The 22,317-nt window shown below is 43.0% G+C and overlaps 1 protein-coding gene across 1 annotated transcript in view; it reads right to left on the bottom strand.

The window, feature by feature from the left end:
• Positions 1–22,317, bottom strand: part of LOC146805380 (sodium/hydrogen exchanger 2-like) — a 588,486-nt gene that overhangs the window by 486,497 nt on the left and 79,672 nt on the right. The window contains exon 2 of the mRNA XM_085622598.1: positions 6,991–7,454. Within this exon, the coding sequence (XP_085478724.1) occupies positions 6,991–7,454 (464 nt within the window). The remainder of the gene's footprint in view (positions 1–6,990; positions 7,455–22,317) is intronic.

The following is a 22,317-nucleotide window of genomic DNA, read 5'->3' as shown; positions in this document are numbered from 1 at the left end:
CTTTCTGTTTTTCCGTCTATGTCTCTTGAAGGTTTGAACCTTCTTCTAGACAAGACGAAATCCTCCTCTCCACTAGATCCATTGCCTCTCAAAAGGCTAAAAGAGTGTAGGAACAGCCTCCTTCCTCCCTTACTTGAGGTGATGAACAAGGCAATTGCTCAAGGTATTTTTCCATCAATATGGAAGAAGGCCATTGTGAAGCCGCTCCTTAAGAAGCCTTCTCTCGATCCTGGCCTCTTGAAAAATTTTAGACCTATTTCTCTGCTCCCTGCACCCGCTAAAATCTTAGAAGCACACCTAAATCGCCATTTATCCTCGTTTCTTGAAGCTTCGGAGTATCTTGACATTACCCAGCATGGATTTCGAAAGCATCACAGCACAGAATCTGCCCTCACCTCTGTAGTCGACAACATCCGACGCAAGGTTGATGCTGGACAAACAACTGTCCTTGTGCTACTGGACCTCACAGCCGCATTCGACACTCTGTCTCCTGCCATTCTAACATCTCGGCTTAGGGAGGCAGGTGTCATTGGCTCGTCCCTGAGTCTCCTCAACTCCTTTCTCCTTGATAGGGAACAGAGAGTGATGCTCGGCAACCACCTCTCCCCAGCAAAGTCTTTGCAATGTGGGGTGCCACAGGGGTCGGCATTAAGTCCGACCCTGTTTAACATCTACGTGGCCCCCCTTGCTAGGCTAGTAAGATCGCAGGGGATGGAGGTGGTATCATACGCCGATGACACCCAGATCATGGTTTCACTAACTCAGTCCTCTGTTATAACATCTGCCTTTAGCTTCAGGTCCTGTATGCAACACGTTGCGGATTGGATGGTTACCAACTCCCTGAAGCTAAATGGCGACAAGACTGAGGTCCTGATCTTTGGGAAGGACTAAGATATTTGGTCGAGTGAGTGGTGGCCCTCCTCTCTTGGCACCTGCCCCACTCCCTCTCAATCTGCCAGAAATCTGGGTGTAGTGTTTGATACTTCACTCTCGATGTCCTTACAGGTGAATCGACCTGCTGGGGCGTGATCAGGACGCTCAACAGAATTCGCAGCTATTTGTCTCTTCAAGCACGCAAGCAGATTGCAGTCGCCCTTGTTGGTTCCAGGTTGGACTATTGTAACTCTCTCTACATGGAATCCAACAAGGGCCTTATACATCGACTGCAAATCGTGCAGAATGCTGCTGCACGTTTTGTCCTGGATCTGCCCAGGGCCTCTTCTGCTACTGCTGCGAGGAGAGACCTTCATTGGCTGCCTGTTCAGCACAGAATTTATTTCAAAATTCTGTGTCTGACCTATAGAGCACTCGAGGATGGATCTAAAGGCGCTATCAGCTCTCTGATTACTCGTTACCACCCCACAAGGTGTTTGCGCTCTTCGGGACTATTCCAACTTGTTGTCCCTCGTTTTAAGCTCACGAGATGGGGAGCCAGGGCTTTTTCAGTCGCTGCTCCACAACTCTGGAACATCTTGCCGACGGAGTTGAAGACCTTACCCTCTATAGCGCTGTTTAAAAAGGCCCTAAAAACTTGGTGCTTCTCTAGAGCTTACACAGGCTGAGCTGCAGGGGCCCTGTCATGAGCTGGTTTTGGAATTAGGCGTCTTGACGCCCATTGGGCTATGTTTGCGCACGATAAGATCCCTTTTATTATTATTATTATTATTGGGGGAATAAATTAGAAAAAGAAGGGTGGCCACACAGCCCTCCTTCTTAAGAAGGCCACGCCCCCTCCTTGCAGCACTCTGCAAACGCGCCCCCTGGCCAGTTGTAAGTTGGGGAATTAATTCCCCTTCAATACTGAGGGTCCCTGAGGGCCAACTATCCCAACAGGTATCTCCAGTATGCGCCAGGGAGCTGCTTTGCAGACAGGTGTTCTGAGGCCAGGCCCCTTTTTACACCTCTATGCAACGCAGCTCTGTGGCGCTTACTGGAGGTACCTAGTGGGCTAGTTTGACCCTAGGGACCCTTAGGATTCAAGGAGACTTAATCTCTCAACTTAGAACAGCCACATGGCGCGTTTACACAGTGGTGAAGGGAGGGGACGGGGCCTGAGGTGACGTGTGCAAACACACCCTGTGGCGCGTTTTAAGTTGGGGAAATAATTCCCTTTCAATCCTGAGGGACCCTGGGGGCCAACTAGCCCACCAGGTGCTTCCAGTAAGCGCCACTGCTCTGCGTTGCAGAGAGGTGGTGCAGGCCGTGCCCCTTTTTACACCTTTCTGCAATGGCGCTTACTGGACGTACCCAGTGGGCTATTTTGCCCCTAGGGACCCTCAGGATTCAAGGGGACTTAATCTCTCAATTTAAAACGACCACAGGGCATGTTTACAGAGTGGGGAAGGGAGGGGACGGGGCCTTAGGTGACGTGTACAAACACGCCCTATGGCACATTATAAGTTGGGGAAATTATTCCCCTTCAATCCTGAGGGCCCCTGGGGGCTAACTAGGTGCTTCCAGTAAGGGCCACTGAGCTGCGTTGCGGAGAGGTTGTCCAGGCCGTGCCACTTTTTACACCTCTCTACAACGCAGCTCTGTGGCGCTTACTGGAGGTACCTAGTGGCCTAGTTGGACCCTAGAGACCCTCAGGATTCAAATGAACTTAATCTCCCAACTAAAAATGGCCACAGGACGTGTTTACACAGTGGTGAAGGGAGGGGACGGGGCCTGAGTTAACGTGTGCAAACAAGCCCTGTGGCGCGTTTTAAGTTGGGGAAATATTTCACCTTCAATTCTGAGGGACCCTGGGAGCCAACTAGCCCACCAGGTGCTTCCAGTAAGCGCCACTGCGCTGCGTTGCAGAGAGGTGGTTTAGGCCGTGGCCCTTTTTACATCTCTCTGCAATGCAATCTGTGGTGCTTACTGGAGGTACCTAGTGGTCAATTTGGACCCTAGGGACCCTCAAGATTCAAGGGGACTTAATCTCCCAACTTAAAATGGCTACAGGGCGTGTTTACACAGTGGGGAAGGGAGGGAACGGGGCCTGAGGTGACGTGTGCAAACACTCCCTGTGGCGCGTTTTAAGAGGTAGTTTTAATCCCCTGCCCTATTATATAGTAGGGGCTTACAGAGGAGATCATGCTAATCACAGGGGGACCCCAACGCATAGTGTTTCCTAGTGTATGTAGGTGTTTTCACTGTATTCTGAGTGTCTTTTAACATAGCACTGGCTCTAGGACTGGTTAGTCAGACTCAGTTACCACCAGTATCCATCTGAAAAAGTTGAGGGTACAGAATGATTTTGCAACAAGGTTTTTTTCTGCTCTTCTGTTTGTTCTTTCTGCACGTTATCCTTTTTTCTGCACTTTTCTTTGTCTTTGAGGACTTCTGTTGCTTCTTTCTGCATTTCATTTTTTTTCTTTCTGTGCGTTTTTTCTTCTTTCTTCACATGTCCTATCTCTGTAGGCATAGTTAGAAATTAGCATTTAAAAAACCTTTGAAATTCACTGAAAAAACCATAGGTTTCAGGCACGTTATAGTTAGGAATTAGCATTTAAAAAACCTTAAAAATTCACTGAAAAAACCATAGGTTTCAGGGGCGTTATAGTTATCTGGACTTTTCACTCGTACAAAACCATTGAAATTCCCCCGTTATAGTTAGTTCAGCTAATAAATAACTCGCGCGCCCACAATGCACTGCTGATGACGTCACATATTACATCACTCATGACATGGTCAGTGTCTTTTAACATAGCACTGGCTCTAGGACTGGTTAGTCAGACTCAGTTACCACCAGTATCCGTCTGAAAAAGTTGAGGGTACAGAATGATTTTGCAACAAGGCTTCTTTCTGCTCTTCTGTTTGTTCTTTCTGCACGTTATCCTTCTTTCTGCACTTTTCTTTGTCTTTGAGGACTTCTGTTGCTTCTTTCTGCATTTCATTTTTTTTCTTTCTGTGCGTTTTTTCTTCTTTCTTCACATGTCCTATCTCTGTAGGCATAGGTAGAAATTAGCATTTAAAAAACCTTTGAAATTCACTGAAAAAACCATAGGTTTCAGGCACATTATAGTTAGGAATTAGCATCTAAAAAACCTTAAAAATTCACTGAAAAAACCATAGGTTTCAGGGGCGTTATAGCTATCTGGACTTTTCACTCGTACAAAACCATTGAAATTCTGACGTCACATATTACATCACTCATGACATGGTCAGTGACATCACTCAGGACATCACTGATGACATCTGAAATGACACATTGTGCATTGCGGTCGCGCAAGTTATAGTTACCTGATCTAACTATAACATGGAATTTCATTGGTTTTTTACGAGTGAAATGTACAGCTAACTATAACTTGTGTGAAACCTATGGTTTTTTAAGTGAATTTCCAAGGTTTTTTAAATGCTAATTCCTAACTATAACGTGTGTGAAACCTATGGTTTTTTCAGTGAATTTGTACGTTTTTTTAAATGCTAAGTTATCTATTTATTGTTAATTTTTCCGTGCACGTGGGCACTCGGTGCGCTTCGCGCACCGAGCGCCCACCTTTCGCATTTCGTACCGTGCACGCCACGCCATTTTTTACAAAATATCAATTGTTTTTTTCTCCCTTGGGGGTCCTTAGATTTATATATTAAATGTGATTGTTAATTCTTTTTTTTTTTTTATTTTTTTTTTACCGTACGCGTACGGTAAGCTTACCGTACGTGCACTCCGCGATTTTTTTTAAAAATTATTAAATTTATTTTCCATACTTTTTGGTCCTTCGTGAACCCCCTGACGAACGCTAGGGGGTCTGCAACTCTCTTCCTTGCCCCCTTTTCATGTTATCAACCTTTGTTTTTCAGTGCGAGAGACAGAAAATGGCGGCCGATACTTCCTGGTTTCGACCGATTCGAATGTTTACTTTGATCTAACAACCAATCAGAATCGCGCTCGCGCACGTCACCGTACGCGTACGGTAAGCTTACCGTAAGCACACGGAGTGCGCTTACAGATATATATATTGATTTAAATGCTATTTTCTCAGAAACTACTGAACAGATTTACACCAGACCTACAAAAGGCACTTCCTTGACCTCATGGCTACCTCTCTGCCAAATTACAAGTAATTCTGTTCAGCCGTTCGGGCTGTAGCTGTGTCTAAAGGTCCTATGGAAAAATGCATGGGGAAAACCGTTTTGGGACCCCCCTTTTTTCTCAGCCCCCGCTAGACGAATCACCCCGAGACGTTCAGGGTAGGAGCGGAGCGTAGCGCCCCATTCGTTTTGAAAATTTCGCGAGGATTCGTCAACCGGCGCCAAAGTTATTCAAAATAGAATTTTGAGATTTCCTATGGAAACATGGTCCTAACTATAACTATCTACTGGCGACCGCCAGTAGATAATATATATATATATATATATATATATATATATATATATATATACAATCTATATATCTGTGTGTGTTGTGTGTATATACCTTTACGATATTTTTGTTGCCGAATATTTTGGAGTCCACATTAAGGAGGAAAATCCTACACTAATATTACAGAATTGATTGTGCAAAGTAAGCTCCATTGAAAAAACCTTCATGTTTAATTTTGTCAAACATCAGAGTAATAATTGATTGGTTAACTTTGTGGGATGTATGTTTGTCCATTTCAGAAATGCAACAAAATATTAAGCAAATGTGTTGACATTTTTTTTATATCTTCATATTGTTTATTAGGTCTTTGGGCAGCAATGAGCTAGAGATATGGGTATTGGACCAATACATAGCTCTGAATGTGCCAAAAAAGATATAGGTGCAGATGTATGAAACATTTTTGCATTCACAAACGGGTAGATTCTCAGAATCTGCATGTTTGCGAACGCAAAATATGCTTTTCTGATGCAGCAAACCTAATTTTGCGATTTACGTAATCCCAAAATGGGTTTGCGATTCGGTATTAGGAAGGGGCATGTTTAGGGTGTCCCTTCCTAATACCGAATCGCATCGGCATGTATGAATGTTTTGTGACCGCATTTGCGGTCTCAAAACATCTGCATGTTACCACCTACTTCAAGCAGGTGGTAACCCTTCCCCTTTGTGAATGTTTGTTAAACTATTTTTAAGAGCAGGCAGTGGTCCCACAGACCACTGCCGGCTTTTTAAAAATGAAAAGAAAACTTTTCATTTTTCGTTTTGTAAAGCATCTCGTTTTCCTTTAAGGAACACGTGCTGCTTTACAAAAAAAAAGATTGCTTAATTTAAAAGCAACCACGGACATGGTGGTCTGCTGATCTCAGCAGGCCACCATCCCCGTGATTTTTGCGATTCCTAGGGGGTCGCAAATTGCGACCTACCTCATTATTATTTATGAGGTAGGTCATTTGCGACCCCCTAGGAATCGCAAAAGGTGTACTATACACCTTCATACATTGCATTTTGCGATTCCCTAATTGCGAATCCTTGTGATTCGCAATTAGGGAATCGCAAATAACTATCTTGATACATCTGGGCCATAGTTTGTATGGGTGCACAAAAATACAAAAAAGGTACATGTGTTTAAAACAGCATAACCCCAGTTTCATGGAAGAAACTCTGACCAGCAGGTTCCCATCAACCTGGAATTGAAAGTCGAAAGGTTTAAATAATGACAGAGTTAAGAGAGTTTATTGTAGTGCAGCCACCCGAGCTCTGTACTTTAATTTAAAAAAATCCCTTAAAATAGCAGGAAAATTGTGAATGACTGGCAACATATTTACTGTCATTACAGATATGAAAAAGAAAACAAAAAGGCAGCTGCTCAAGTGCTGGATTCCCAATAAAATGTGTTAGCGAACATGGATTGATACAAATCTAAACACAAAATACAAAAAGCTACCTTCAAAATTATGCTCTTCATTAATCTGAACAAATAGATTAAAAGTTTCTGATTGTCTACAATTTTAAATGAATATATCTAAAATTATACAATCCATTTGCAGAAAAAATGAGAAAATTTTTAAAGTAAATATTTCAATGGCATAACTGATTGCACTCATTAGATTATTAAATTAACTGAAAACTACTTTGAGGATACTTACCACAGTAACCGCATCATTCAGCAATGATTCCCCAAATACCAGGATGTAGAGTTGTTCGTTCACGTGGATATTTTCAAACACAGCGAGCACTGCTACAGGATCCACTGCGGATATCAAGCTTCCAAAGAGGAGACTCTGCAGAAGTGTGATGTCAGTTAAACCAAATACCTCAATTTGACAAATCGCAAAGAGTGAAATCCCAATGCCAATGGAGTTAAAGAGCGTCCCCACCACAGCATACCAGAATATGGTGCCAATGTTATCGAAGAACGGACGCGTGGGCATAAAGTATCCTGCATCGAGTACTATTGGCGGAAGAAGGTACAAGAAGAAAACATCTGTCTTCATGGCAGGTGGTGACTTTTCATTAACTCCAAACATAATTCCTCCAAGCAGCAACCCAACCAGAATTAAAAGACAGCTTTCTGGGACTATATGCGGCAACTTGTGATAGAGATGAAAGCCTAGAGAGGAAACATGTGACAGATTAGAAAAATATGACTGTATGTTGTGTTTAGCATACTCTTTCAGGAAGCAGACAAAAACATTAGACACATCATTTGAGACATGCTCTCTGTAGGAAAGTGTGTTATTAGTTGGTTAGGGTATTCACCCTCAGCTAGTAAGAATACCACAATCACTAATAGGCACAGTCACGTTTCCGTAAATTAATTCTTGCGCTACACTTCATATAGAAATGAGAAATTTAGCTTAACTTAGAGACAGTTATGAGTTAAGCTTTTGAGATCACCAAATCAGTAAATACATAAATGACACAACACAATAAAAACCAAAATCTAAAAATAGACAATATTTTTTTCTTTAAAATGACACTAAAATGACAAAAATCAAATGTAGGGAACCGGAGATAGAATTGTGGAAGGTTAGGGGAAGAGGATGTTGCTTAACAGCTAGGGCGGTTGACCTTGGAGCTGGGGAACCGGGTTCGAGTCTTGGCAGGGATGCTCACCATCCTGTGATTCTGGGCAAATCACATACAATAAAAACCCAAAACCAATTTGTAAACATCAACAATATTTTTATCATTAAAATGACACCAAATTGACAAATATCAAATGTACGGAACCCAGAGATATGAATTTTGAAAGGTTATGGGGAGAGGATGTGGCCTAACGGCTAGGGCGGTCGTCCTTGGAGATGGGGAACTGGGTTTGAGTCTCAGCAGGGATGCTCAACATCCTGTGATTCTGGGCAAATCACTTAATTTCCCCCTGCCTCACAAAAAAAAGAACAAAGATTATGTTCATCTGTGATGCAGCTGGTGCTGATGTAAAGCGCTCTGATACCTTCAGGTCTAGTTCGCACTATATAAAACTCTCAACAACCCCAAAAATTTAAATGACGAATTGTGCATTCTAGTGCCAAAAAGCTTAAATTGCCACCCTTGTCTATCAGGTTACACTGCACTGGTACAAAGTCTAGCTTTAAAGATGACTGCAATGAAGCGCGAGTCGAATAGGCTGAGGGCTAGGTCCTGGTCAAAAGTTTACCTTCGGAGTTAGTCTATTTCTGAGAGCTTTTCTCTGTAAGGCAAGTCCTAGGGTTTCTCATTCCCGGAGTCAAATTTTATTATGGTGGCCTACTTCAGCACCATGCCTCTGTGATTCGCTGGAAGTCTTTGTCCTCAACGTTGACAGCGAAGAGCTCTGGAGCTTTCAATAGGACAAACCACCGGGGTAAGGCCAATTCGTGAGTCGACGACTGTGTCTTGGCTCTCGACGTTGAGCTGGTCCCCTCCTGGGGCTTTTACGCAGAACTTTGCAGCAAGTTTCCAAACTTTAAAATCTTATTGGTTCTGAATTCCTTTGAGGAAATAAGTCTCCACTAGCTCAGGGCAATGGTTCAGAGACTCTGGATTCCGTCTATGGGAACTACGACTCAATTTCCAGCAATACACCTACGCAGTCAAGGAAAATTCCAGTTGCAACTGGTCATCTGGGGTGATCCTATCTTTGGCTTAGCAGGTGGCATCTTCCAGTTCTGTTGTACCTGTTGCTGATTAGGGAGTCATCTCCTTCTCCTTTGACTCAGACACAGTTCTTTGTTGGTAGTCCTTTGTGAGTGCACCAGGTGCATTCTTTCTGAGTGTATGCCTTCTGGGGTGCAGTTCAACCGTCCAGCAGGACAGTCCTTCTTCTTTGTTTCCAAGCAGTGTTCTGAGGAGCTTCTGAAGCTCCTTCATGTTTATCTTCCATTCTGGACTGGCAGGAGGGGGGAGAACACTTACCAATAGGGGTAAAGCTACCTCCCTCTGTTATAACCACATCCTGCACAGTGTGGCATATTTTTGACTCAGATTGCACTATTCTCCCAAAAAAGTCAAAATGGATACAATTTCTCCTTGGTTTGAGTGTCTGTGTAACCCAACTCAAAGGTGTGGCTAGCCAATCAATACACTCCCCTTCCAGCCCCTCTTCTAATCTAATTAGGGGGACTAACCTCTGGCTAGGGATCAAGGAAGTGGGGGCTGACCTGGGTCCTGTAACATCTATTCTCCTGCCTTTGAAATCAAGCTTATCTTCCCAGCCACCTTCCTCTGCCTGGTTTCTACAGGAAGCAAATCTCCTCCCACCAAATGGTTGTACTGTTGCAGCCCCAGGCCTTTTGACATCTACTCAGGGAGCAGGTTGGCTCAGGCTGTCAAAGGCTGACCAATCAGAAGAGGCTGCTACAGGGCCGTTTTAGGTAACTTCACAATAGTACGTTCTTAAACTACTTTCCTGCAATCGTTATCTTAAATCACACCTTGGCAAGTTGTCGGATTTAAAGTGACCATTTGATATTTGAATGGTATTTTTAGCTACCTCCAATGTAAAGCTAGACTTTATTACATTTAACAAAGCCTTCCCCATATTAGCCAATGGGGCTGGCAGCACTACAATAGGGAAAATGAAGTTGGCTGTTTTTCCTTACCAGGACATATGAAACATATTTTATATTGTCCTTGCTTTTTATAAAAATTAACCCTACCCTTGGGGCACTGGGGGCAGACTTTAGGGTGACTTATAAATAATAAAAAGGTAGTTTTAGACTATTTGGAAGAACTTTTCTTTCTAAAGTTGAATTTGGACATAGCTTTATTTTAAAACCAACCTGCAAGGCAGGCCTGGCTTTAAAACAACACCAGACACAACAGCAATGCACACTTAAGTGCATTAAGTACCTGTAGGTTTTCTTTGACAGTTAAAATTACACCAATTACCATATACCTTTAGAGGACAGAGCACTGGCCCTGAGCCTGGTTAGCAGAGCCCAGGGCACTTTCAGAGTCAACAACCACCATCATTCCAAAAATAGGGGCGATCAGGGTCAACATGATGACTTTCCTACACTCTCAAAAATCTACCTAAACATGGCATATTCTCCACCTCCAGACAATAGCACCCTTCATTGGCAATGCCCAGCAAAATGGTGATACTGCATCCCGTTGCTTGCCTGCATTCTAAATTTAGGATGAGTGTGGAGCTGGGACATGGAGAAGAGGCAGACAGGTTGACCATTTTGTCTGGCTGTATTGGCTGAGAATAACCTCACACGCCTTCAGGTGTTAAGTACAGTTAATGACCCATTGCCTCTCTAATGATGAGGCGTAATATCTACAATGCCAAATTCAAAACCTGTGTTGTTGTAGCGGTTCAGGCACATGACTTAAAAATCATCTGAGTTTGAGGAAATCAATTTGGGGCTTATATACAAGCCATGTGCACTACCTAAACTTCACTCTTTGTGACATTCTGGTGGCACACAGGGCTTATCCATATCTACAAGGCCATGTAAAGTCACCCCCTGTGACTTTTCATGGCCTTATATATATGGAGTAAGGCAAACCAACACAAGCCGCTGCCTTGCCTTACTCTGCATCAAAGAGGCATTCTATGGGTGTTGCTGTGAATGGTCCCATGCAACAACCATGAACTTTGATGCTGGCCCAGATGTACAATATCTAGTAAACCTGGGGCAGCATCAAAACCTTGTACCTACCTAGAGCAGGTGTAACAAGGAGAAATGTTTATATTTCTCCTCATTTTTTCCTCTCTCCACATGAGCTGAATTCTGCAGTGCACATGGAACAAGGAAACCGCTGCGCCTGATTGTTTTTGTGCAGGAAGGTGTCCCTTCCTGCACAAAAACATTCTTGCCAACAACACAGACACCCTTGCACCATGTTGCAAAGGTGCCTGCATTGGTGCCCAGCTTCAAATTGTGGACCAGCACAGGCAGAAAGGACAGGAATGTACCATATCTTCTAAACCCGGTGTATTCCTGCCCTTTTGAATTGGCGTAGGTCAGCACAGCAAAATGACTGCCCAACGCCAGTTCTTTGTAAATAAGCCCCTATATTTCTCTGTGCCCGAATTTTAAATATGTGTTAAATGTACTGTTTTTGTGCAATTTTAAGTGGGAAATCAATTATTGATGCACACAATATAGTATTGTCATTTTAGAACCCCAATTAAAAAACATTGTTCTGTATTTACTCAGCTAAGTTTACACTGTATACCACGAGTGTATATATTATGTGTCCTCCCTTTCAGTTCACATCCATAATTGTGAGGTGTGTAATTAGCCACTAGTTCCCAAGATAACACTATGAGCATGTCACAATTATGCAATGATTAATAGAATCCTTCATGCAGTGATGTACTAAATATTTTATAAAAGCCATATCGTTAGCATTCTGTTGCCATGTAGTGTTGTGAGGCGATTGAATGTAGGCAGTGGAAGAACATCAGTGCCTCAGAATGAGGGCTGGAAATACATAAAACTGATTCTGTCATAGATTTCTTATGGAGGTCTGCAGTGATCCTGATAAAACATATGTACACACAAAAACAATTTTTTTGTAAGCAGCTGAGTTCATTTCTTTAAAAATACAAATATAACTTATGTCTTATACATTTTTTGCACAGAAAGGTAATCCAAGCGATAAGAAAAATGGTGATGCAGAGCTTGTGGAGGTGAAAGATGAAAGAGAAGGCAAATCACCATATAAACAATTGGCCTGTTTATACAGTAATACACTATGAAAGGCAAACAGACAAATCTAACTTTTCTCTAAACAGTGACACACAGAACAGGCATCAAATCATATTTGTGTCTACATTTCGAACTATTTGCACCAATTTAGCTAGCCTTGCCTGAATCAGGACAATGGGAATAAGATACACCCTTTGTATGATGGAGACAAAATATGCCATACTGTCAGGGGTGTATATTATCTACTGGCGATCGCCAGTAGATAGTTATAGTTAGGACCGAGTTCCCATAGCAAATCTGAAAATTCTATTTTGAATGACTTTGGCGCCGGTTGACTTATCTTCGTGAAATTTTCAAAACTAATGGAGCGCTCCACTCAGCTCCTACCCTGAAAGTCTCGGGGTGATTCGTCAAGCGGGGGCTGAGAAAAAAGGGGGGTCCCAAAACGTGTTTTCCCCATGCATTTTCCCATAGGACCTTTAGTCGTAGGTACAGCCCGAACGGCTGAACAGAATTACTTGAAATTTGGCAAAGACGTAGTCCTCAGGTCAGGTATGTGCCTTTTGTTTAAATGGTGTAAATCCTTTCAGTAGTTCCTGAGAAAATCAAAAGTAAAATCACATATATATCTGGGCTGAGCCTAACCACACATCTCATCGTGAGATCTGATTGGCTGTCAGCACTTCATCCAAGAAGTGTTGGCAGCCATCTTGGGACCAATATACATGATAGCACCTCATTAAAAAGCATTGCAGTTAATAGAAGGTTGTAAGACTTTAGTTACATTTTAAATCATTTGTTGATGGTACCATACTCATTTTAGGAATTGTGGTGTGTTCTAAGGTGATTTTACCATGTAAAAAAGCCTTCTGCTGTGATATCATGAATCATGTTTGAGAGAAAACTATTTTCTCATGCTTTTCCCACAGAGGCTTGGAAGGTGATCTATAAGCTAACTGAGAGCATATTTTCTGTAAATTCACATTATCTTTCTCAGTCATGTGAGAATGAAGTCTGACATTCTCAGTAAAACATGTACATCCAACAAGGGCAGAGACTGTCAGTTGATTCCTTTGTGTTCTACTGCAGCTTCCCAGAGTGTTCTAAAGAACAACTAGAGCGCTACAGTCCTATTTATGACAAACAAATGGCACACCTGAAGGCATCTTGGTTGGAATAATGTGGTAATTCTTAAAACATTTAATTTAATAAGGAACAAAATGAGGGGGTTCATTTTGCCATAGAAAGTATGATTAGTGCTGCAGAAAGAAAAATTAGGGCACATTTTGAGTGACTTCTCAAATCCTCTTCTATTTCATTAAAAAATTCTGACATGCAGACTGCAACATGCACTTTCAATACCAGCAGCAGATTTCCCTGGTGAGCAGTAGCTTTACTACAGTGATCTAATAAGCAACTAGAGTGCTAACATTCTGAATTTATGGCAAATTTGTGACACATCTGAATGCCTTCTTGATGGAATCAAAGTAAAAAACTGAAAGTATTTCCTACTGAGGAGACTGTAGTAAATGAGAAAGTATGATTAGTGCTGCAGAAAGAAAAATTAGGGCACATTTTGAGTGACTTCTCAAATCCTCTTCTATTTCATTAAAAAATTCTGACATGCAGACTGAAACATGCACTTTCAATACCAGCAGCAGACTTCCCTGGTGAGCAGTAGCTTTACTACAGTGATCTAATAAGCAACTAGAGTGCTAACATTCTGAATTTATGGCAAATTTGTGACACATCTGAATGCCTTCTTGATGGAATCAAAGTAAAAAACTGAAAGTATTTCCTACTGAGGAGACTGTAGTATAAGAGGAAATTAGGAAACATCATAACAAATAAGTCTCCCAAAATGGCCACCAGAGACAAAAGAGCCCAAATGTAGCCCAACTATCACCCAGATGTAGCCCAAGTATAGCCCAATGACAGAATGTCCCAGAGTGTTCTAACAAACAACTAGAGCGCTAACAGTCTTACTTATGACAAAAGTATGGCACATCTGAAGCCATCTTGATTGGAATAAATTGGTAACACTTAAAACATTTAATTTACAAAGGAACAAAATGAGGGGGTTCATTTTGCCATAGAAATTATGATTAGTGCCGCAGAAAGAAAAATTAGGGCACATTTTGACTTCTCAAATCCTCTTCTATTTCATAAAAAAAGTCTGACATTCAGACTGAAACATGCACTTTGAATACCAGCAGCAGACTTCCCTGGTGAGCAGTAGCTTTACTACAGTGATCTAATGAGCAACTAGAGTGCTAACATTCTGAATTTATGGCAAATTTGTGACACATCTGAATGCCTTCTTGATGGAATCAAAGTAAAAAACTGAAAGTATTTCCTACTGAGGAGACTGCAGTAAATGAGGAATTTAGGAAACTTCATAACAAATAAATCTCCCAAGATGGCCACCAGAGACAAAAGAGCCCAAATGTAGCCCAAATATCACCCAGATGTAGCCCAAGTATAGCCCAATGACAGAATGTCCCAGAGTGTTCTAACGAACAACTAGAGCGCTAACAGTCTTACTTGTGACAAAAGTATGGCACACCTGAAGCCATCTTGATTGGAATAAAGATGTAACACTTAAAACATTTAATTTAAAAAGGAACACAATGAGGGGGTTCATTTTGCCATAGAAATTATGATTAGTGCTGAAGAAAGAAAAATTAGGGCACATTTTGAGTGACTTCTCAAATCCTCTTCTATTTCATTAAAAAATTCAGATATGCAGACTGAAACATGCACTTTTAATACCAGCAGCAGACTTCCGTGGTGAGCAGTAGCTTTACTACAGTGATCTAATGAGCAACTAGAGTGCTAACATTCAGAATTTATGGCAAATGTGTGACATATCTGAATACCTTCTTGATGGAATCAAAGTAAAAAACTGAAAGCATTTCCTACTGAGGAGACTGCAGTAAATGAGGAAATTAAGAAACTTCATAACAAATAAATCTCCCAAGATGGCCACCAGACACAAAAGAGACTAAATGCAGCACAAATATCACCCAGATGTAGCCCAATGACAGAAGTGTGCAAAACACTTATTTTGTGTGTATTTGCAGTTTTATATAGTGCAGACTTGTCAGGTATTGGGATGCTTTACATGAGCATTGGTTACATCACACAAAATCAAATTCATTTTGGTTGTAGACATGGGGAGATTAAGTGATTTGACCACAATCACAGAATGTTGAGCTGAAGCAGAAACTCCAACCTGGTTCCCCAGTTGCAAAGTCTGCAGCTCTGGAAGTAACACCACATCTTCTCGCCAAGGTGCAACATTTAATCAAGTGGTCAACTGGATAAAGAAACATAAAGAATACAAATAATTTAAAAGTGTTTTGTCGCTATTTGAAAACTCAGAAAATATGTCCTCATTTTAGTTTTTTAGAGCACTAACCATAATTTTGATGCAAATAAGACCCTCTCATATATGTAATTTCTAAAGGAAATACTCTAGGTATTACAGTTTTGATTACATCAAGATGACGTCAGGCGTTCCACACTTTTGTAATAAATATAGAATGTTATCAATCTAGTTGTTCATTGGGATACTGTTGAGAGGCAGAGGCCAGGGGCATGGACTCTGAAAATTGAAGGCAGGTAGGAGAGTGCAGAGGCAACAATTTGACCACACTGGGCAGGCAGGAAAGGCAGTGGTAGCACAACAGACTATGGAGGGCAGTGGAAAGGGGGGCAGGGGCAACAAACCAACAATACAGGACTGGAAGAGAGGCTGTGGCAATATAATGGACCATTGGGGGCAGAAGGAAGAGGCAGTGGTAGTACAACCATACATGCCAACAGACCCGTTTCTGCCAGGAAACGTCCAATGTTTTTAAGCTCAAATGGGCTTTATTTGATCTGTCTCCTGTCTACAATCTCCTCTTTTTCAAAGCAACTCAAAGGGGAAAATCAATACCCCAGTTTTTTTTCAAAATCTCCCTCTTACCAAGTTCAAAATGTTCGCAAGTATGGTACATTGAATCATGGTAGGCAGGAGGAATTGGGGTAGGGACATGGACTCGGATAACAGAGGACAGGAGGGACATGGAGAGGTGCACCAAACTGACCCTACAGGGCAGGCATCAGGGTTTGCAGCAGCACAATACACCACACAGCGCATGCGGGACGGGAGTGCAGCACAACAATCCATAGAAAGCAATAGGGAGGGGACAGGACCATGCACATGGACAACAGAGAACAAATGGGAAAGAGGCAATGGTAGCTAGCTTACCAAAATGGACAGACAGGAGAGAAAGCTGCAGCATAACAGACCATAAAGGGCAGGAGGGACGGATCAGGGGCATTACAATGGAACAGACAAGCCAGGAGGGACGGAATAGGGGGTCTGCACATGGAAACAGAGAGCTGGAGGCAAGGTGGCAGGGCAGGAGCAGCAAGATGACCATGGAGGTCAGGCAGGATGTGCACTAGAAACAAGACACACCATGGAGAGCAACAATGAGACTATGGTGGCATACACACAGACCATGGAGGGAAGGTAGGAGGGGGTCAGGGGCAGCTAGCTGACCACACAGGGAAGGTGGGAGGGGCCATGGCAGCACAGAAGACCATGCATGGCAAGCGGGAGGGTTAGTGGCAGCACAATGGCTATGATGGGCAAGAAGGAGGGTGCAGGGGCATGCACAAAGGACCATGGAGGATAGAAGGGAGGGTCAGGACCTGGGCACAGACAAGAGAGTCCAGGGGAAGGGGCCTCACAACAGACTGCGCGGGGCAGGCAGGAGGAGCGGTTGCAGCACAACAGATCAGGGAGGGCAGAAGGGTGTGGCAGTAAAATGGAGTATGGAGGACAGGAGGAAGGGGATAGGGGCATGGCATGTGGACAGGCAGGGTGGAGGTGGCAGGGACAGGTTACAGTCATCTGACAATGCAAGGCAGGTGGGAGGGGAGTGGCAGCTCAACAGAACACTCAGAGTAGATAGGAGTGGCAGGTCCATGGAACATAGTGGGCAAAAAGGATGGAGCAGGGGCATGCACAAAGACATCGGAGGGCAGGGGGAAGGAGAATAGGGGCAGCAAGCTAAGCACAGAGGCTAAGCAGGAGGTCAATGATGGGCCATAGAATTGGGCAATGGAGGGCAGGAGGAGTGGACTGGTACATCATGCTAAATGGAGGGCAGTGGCAGCACATCAGACCATGCATGGCAGGAGGGAGGAGGCTAGTCCATGGATTCAGACAACAGAGGATAGGGAGGAGGTGGATGGGGCAGCAAGCTAACTGTTCAGAGAAGGTGGGTATTAGGAACTTTATTGTTTTTAAAATGTGTGTCTGTGCAAACTACTTAAAATATGAACAAATATGCAGCATCATCTCTCTTTTATTCAGGAAGAAGAGGACGTTTGTGACTGTGACTCCGGGCTCACTTGGCAGAAACACCCCCTGACCCTCCACCCCATCGCAAAATGTAATGCCCGTGAAAATGGTAGGTGGACGCAGTGTTATATAAACATAGTCCTGAGAGCACGATTAAAAATGAAAACTAGATGTAGTAAATGGTATAAACTATGCACCAAAAAGTGTGATATAAGATTAACCGGGGCGTGAAATATAATATGCAATACATTGTGCGCAATGACAGATTCATTGGAGAGCGCGAGATAGCACAGGCACTAGCGCGTGCTATGCGATATGCACCTTGGAGTGTAATATGTACAGGGCAGTGTTGTGTAACATAACTAGTCACTAAAGTTGCAATCTAAAATATGTGCTGGGGAGTGTAACGTTGCATATGCACTGTGACAAAGATATGGATCCCAGATTGTAAGATGTATGGCATAGCGCTGTGCGTTATAACATACACATCGAGGAAGGCACGTCAGATGGGGCAATATAACCCATGCGAAGGCAAGTGTGGCATGACATATTCACGGGGTGGTGTTACAGTGCACATGGGCTAGAGAGTGTCATAGCATACGCACTAGCTGGTGGAATACAACACGGAGGTTTGAGGCAATCGGTGGGCACTGGTGGGTGTAACACAGCATTAGGCTCAGCCAGGAGCACGCTGTGACTCTCAAGTGAGGTTCGTCTCCTTTCCAGAGAGTAAAATAAAAAGTATTACACATCCGGCGTTTTTTTTTTTTTTATTAACCGTGAGGGGGGTTTCTTGCATAGTTTGGTTGAATTTTTGTCGAATCCCCTTTGAATGGCCTGGTGTGCGTGTATATTAAATGTGCCCGTCAATAGCTACCCATGTTTGTATAAATAAACGACAAGGGTGTCTACTTGGAGAGTACCCACCGGCGGGGGCGCCGGGATTAGGCACGGTAGGGCGTCAGACACGTCAGAGCTTCACTAGCGGTGTAAATACATTCCATGTGGATTCATTCTATGCATAGTCGCCTTTTAATGAATATCACGCAAATCGTCATGGTGATAGGTACATACGGTTTGTCCAGCATGTCCTAGGTGTTTCTATAAATATATATATTTTTAAAATAATAAAAAACAAAGGCCGGGGGATGGGGTCCCCGGAGCCATAAGTGGCCTGAGGAGGGGGGCAACGCAGCCCCCTCCTAAAGAATTTAAATAAAAAAAAGGCCGTGGCCCGGGGGTTGGGGTCCCCGGGGCCGATTAAGGCCTTTGGAGGGCCAAATTTATTTTTTTCAACAAAAAAAAAAAAGGTGCAAGCCCTGGGGGATGGGGTCCCCAGGGCCAGTAAATTAGAAAAACAAGGGGGCCACACAGCCCTCCTTCTTAAAAAAATAAAATAAATAAAAGACCGGCATCGCGCTGGAGGCCACGCCCCCTCCTTGCAGCACTCTGCAAACGTGCCCCCTGGCCAGTTGTAAGTTGGGGAATTAATTCCCCTTCAATACTGAGGGTCCCTGAGGGCCAACTTGCCCAACAGGTATCTCCAGTGTGCGTCAGGGAGCTGCGTTGCAGACAGGTGTTCTGAGGCCACGCCCCTTTTTACAACTCTATGCAACGCAGCTCTGTGGCGCTTACTGGAGGTACCTAGTGGGCTAGTTTGACCCTAGGGACCCTTAGGATTCAAGGGGACTTAATCTCTCAACTTAGAACGGCCACAGGGCGCGTTTACACAGTGGTGAAGGGAGGTGACAGGGCCTGAGGTGACGTGTGCAAACACGCCCTATGGCGCGTTTTAAGTTGGGGAAAGAATTTCCTTTAAATCCTGAGGGACCCTGGGGCCAACTAGCCCACCAGGTGCTTCCAGTAAGTGCCACTGCTCTGCGTTGCAGAGAGGTGGTGCAGGCCATGCCCCTTTTTACACCTCTCTGCAATGGCGCTTACTGGACGTACCTAGTGGGCTATTTTGCCCCTAGGGATCCTCAGGATTCAAGGGGACTTAATCTCCCAACTTAAAAAACGGCCACAGGGCATGTTTACACAGTGGGGAAGGAAGGGGACGGGGCCTGAGGTGACGTGTGCAAACACGCCCTATGGCGCGTTTTAAGTTGGGGAAATAATTCCCCTTCAATCCTGAGGGCCCCTGGGGGCTAACTAGCCCACCAGGTGCTTCCAGTAAGCGCCACTGAGCTGCGTTGCAGAAAGGTGGTCCAGGCCGTGCCCCTTTTTACATCTCTCTGCAACGCAGCTCTGTGGCGCATACTGGAGGTACCTAGTGGTCTAGTTGGACCCTAGGGACCCTCAGGATTCAAGGGGACCTATTCTCCCAACATAAAACGGCCACAGGGCGTGTTTACACAGTGGGGAAGTGAGGGGACGGGGCCTGAGGTGACGTGTGCAAACACACCCTGTGGCGCGTTTTAAGAGGTAGTTTTAATCCCCTGGCCTATTATATACTAGGGGCTTACAGAGGAGGTCATGCTGATCACAGGGGGACCCCAACGCATAGTGTTCCCTAGTGTATGTAGGTGTTTTCACTGTATTCTGAGTGTCTTTTAACATAGCACTGGCTCTAGGACTGGTTAGTCAGACTCAGTTACCACCAGTATCCGTCTGAAAAAGTTGAGGGTACAGGATAATTTTGCAACAAGGCTTCTTTCTGCTCTTCTGTTTGTTCTTTCTGCACGTTATCCTTCTTCCTGCACTTTTCTTCGTCTTTGAGGACTTCTGTTGCTTCTTTCTGCATTTCTTTATTTTCTTTCTGTGCGTTTTTTCTTCTTTCTTCAAATGTCCTATCTCTGTAGGCATAGTTAGAAATTAGCATTTAACAAACCTTTGAAATTCACTGGAAAAACCATAGGTTTCAGGCACGTTATAGTTAGGAATTAGCATTTAAAAAACCTTAGAAATTCACTGAAAAAAAACCCATAGGTTTCAGGGGCGTTATAGTTAGCTGGACTTTTCACTCGTACAAAACCATTGAAATTCCCCCGTTATAGTTAGTTCAGCTAACTATAACTCGCGCGCCCGCAATGCACTGCTGATGACGTCACATATTACATAACTCATGACATGGTCAGTAACATCACTTATTACGTCACTGATGACATCTCAAATGACATCACTAATGACATCACTGATGACATCATCCTTTTGATAGACTGGCAGACCTCCTCTTCCCCTAATACAACCTTTGATACACACATTCAAAAATAGAAACTACAATGTTCAAAACAATGGACATACCAATACCAGTTACAACAACCTATTCAGTAATTCTAAGATCCACATACACATCCACTGATTCACCAACAGTCCTATACAGTCACTCATACATGTACTCACTCATCATATGTACTCACACACCTATACATCCTGTTACACAACACCACTCATCCATAGAGTTACTCACACACATAGTCACTCATGCTAATAAAGAATCCAACATCCATTTACTTGCATATACAATTATACATGCACCACCACACTTACTTCTACAGAAACTTACACATACTTAGTCTTTTAAACAATCACTTATAGAAACACATACTTATTCATACAGGAACTCTTTCAATCACTCACTCTCACATATACTCACTTATAAACAACAATAGTCACATATACTAGTTTAAAACATATGTAGTTACTCATAAAGACACTATTGAGACAGTCTATCACTCACTAACACACCCATGCACACACTCATCCATCCACCCATACAGTCCTGCACACATGCTGTCTTCAACACATACAAACAGTGAGTCACTCATTCATGCACCTATGCACTACGTAATACCCCCCACTGAACCATACAGACACTCAGACACTCATACTGATACTCAAAAAACCAACTAATAACCTATATAGACACTCATGTAGCTACTCACCAACCCATGCAGCCACTTATACACAAAGTGAGAGACTGATACAGATATTTACACATTTAAACATTACTCACTAAGCCATGTATTCACTAAGATACACTTAATCAGTCAGTTATACAATCAATTTTTCAAAAACAAATCATCCATTTAGATACTTATATACCCATTTATTCTTCCATCGGCCTTGAGATATACATATATAAAACATATGTAATATTCAGAAAAACACACATTCACTGGATGATGTCATCAGTGATGTCATTTGAGATGTCATCAGTGATGTCATGAGTGATGTCACTGACCATGTCATGAATGATGTAATATATGACGTCATCAGCAGTGCATTGCGGGCGCGCGAGTTATAGTTAGCTGAACTAACTATAATGGGGGAATTTCAATGGTTTTGTATGAGTGAGAAGTCCAGCTAACTATAACGCCCCTGAAACCTATGGTTTTTTCAGTGAATTTCTAAGGTTTTTTAAATGCTAATTCCTAACTATAACGTGCCTGAAACCTATGGTTTTTTCAGTGAATATATATATAAATATAGAGATACACTACTGGCATCTCCGTGCAGTCCAATACACAAATGATTATGCAGCCAAGATTAAACAACTGGCTGTAATAGAGCATTATAAAAAGTTAACACAAGATTCCACTAATGAAATAGCAAAATATTGCACTTGAAAGGCAGGGCATATAGGAGTTGGTTTTTGAGTGACATATGAGCACCTACCTTGGATGTCTACCAAGTACACAAGCACCTGACGATCCACCATGCAGGCCTATGATTTCAGGCTGTGGTTCCATTTTAGAACCATTATGAAATATGCAGACAATTTCATCACAGCATCTGTTTCTAAGACGCATGCTTAAATCAGAGACACAATGGACATAATGAAAAAGATTGAGGATTGCTGAATTTTCCCCAGAAGAACAGATTTTGGTTACAACGGGTATACAATTGTGTACCAACATACCACAACGGGATTTTTATTTATTTTATTTATTTAATGCGTTTTTATATAGCGCGGACTTTACCCGAAGGTGTCAGAGCGCTTCACAATAGGAGCAGTAATGATACAT

Source organism: Triturus cristatus, chromosome 8 (assembly GCF_964204655.1).
Source record: "Triturus cristatus chromosome 8, aTriCri1.1, whole genome shotgun sequence".
NCBI lineage: Eukaryota > Metazoa > Chordata > Amphibia > Caudata > Salamandridae > Triturus > Triturus cristatus.
This window is presented reverse-complemented; position numbering and strand designations above follow the sequence as displayed.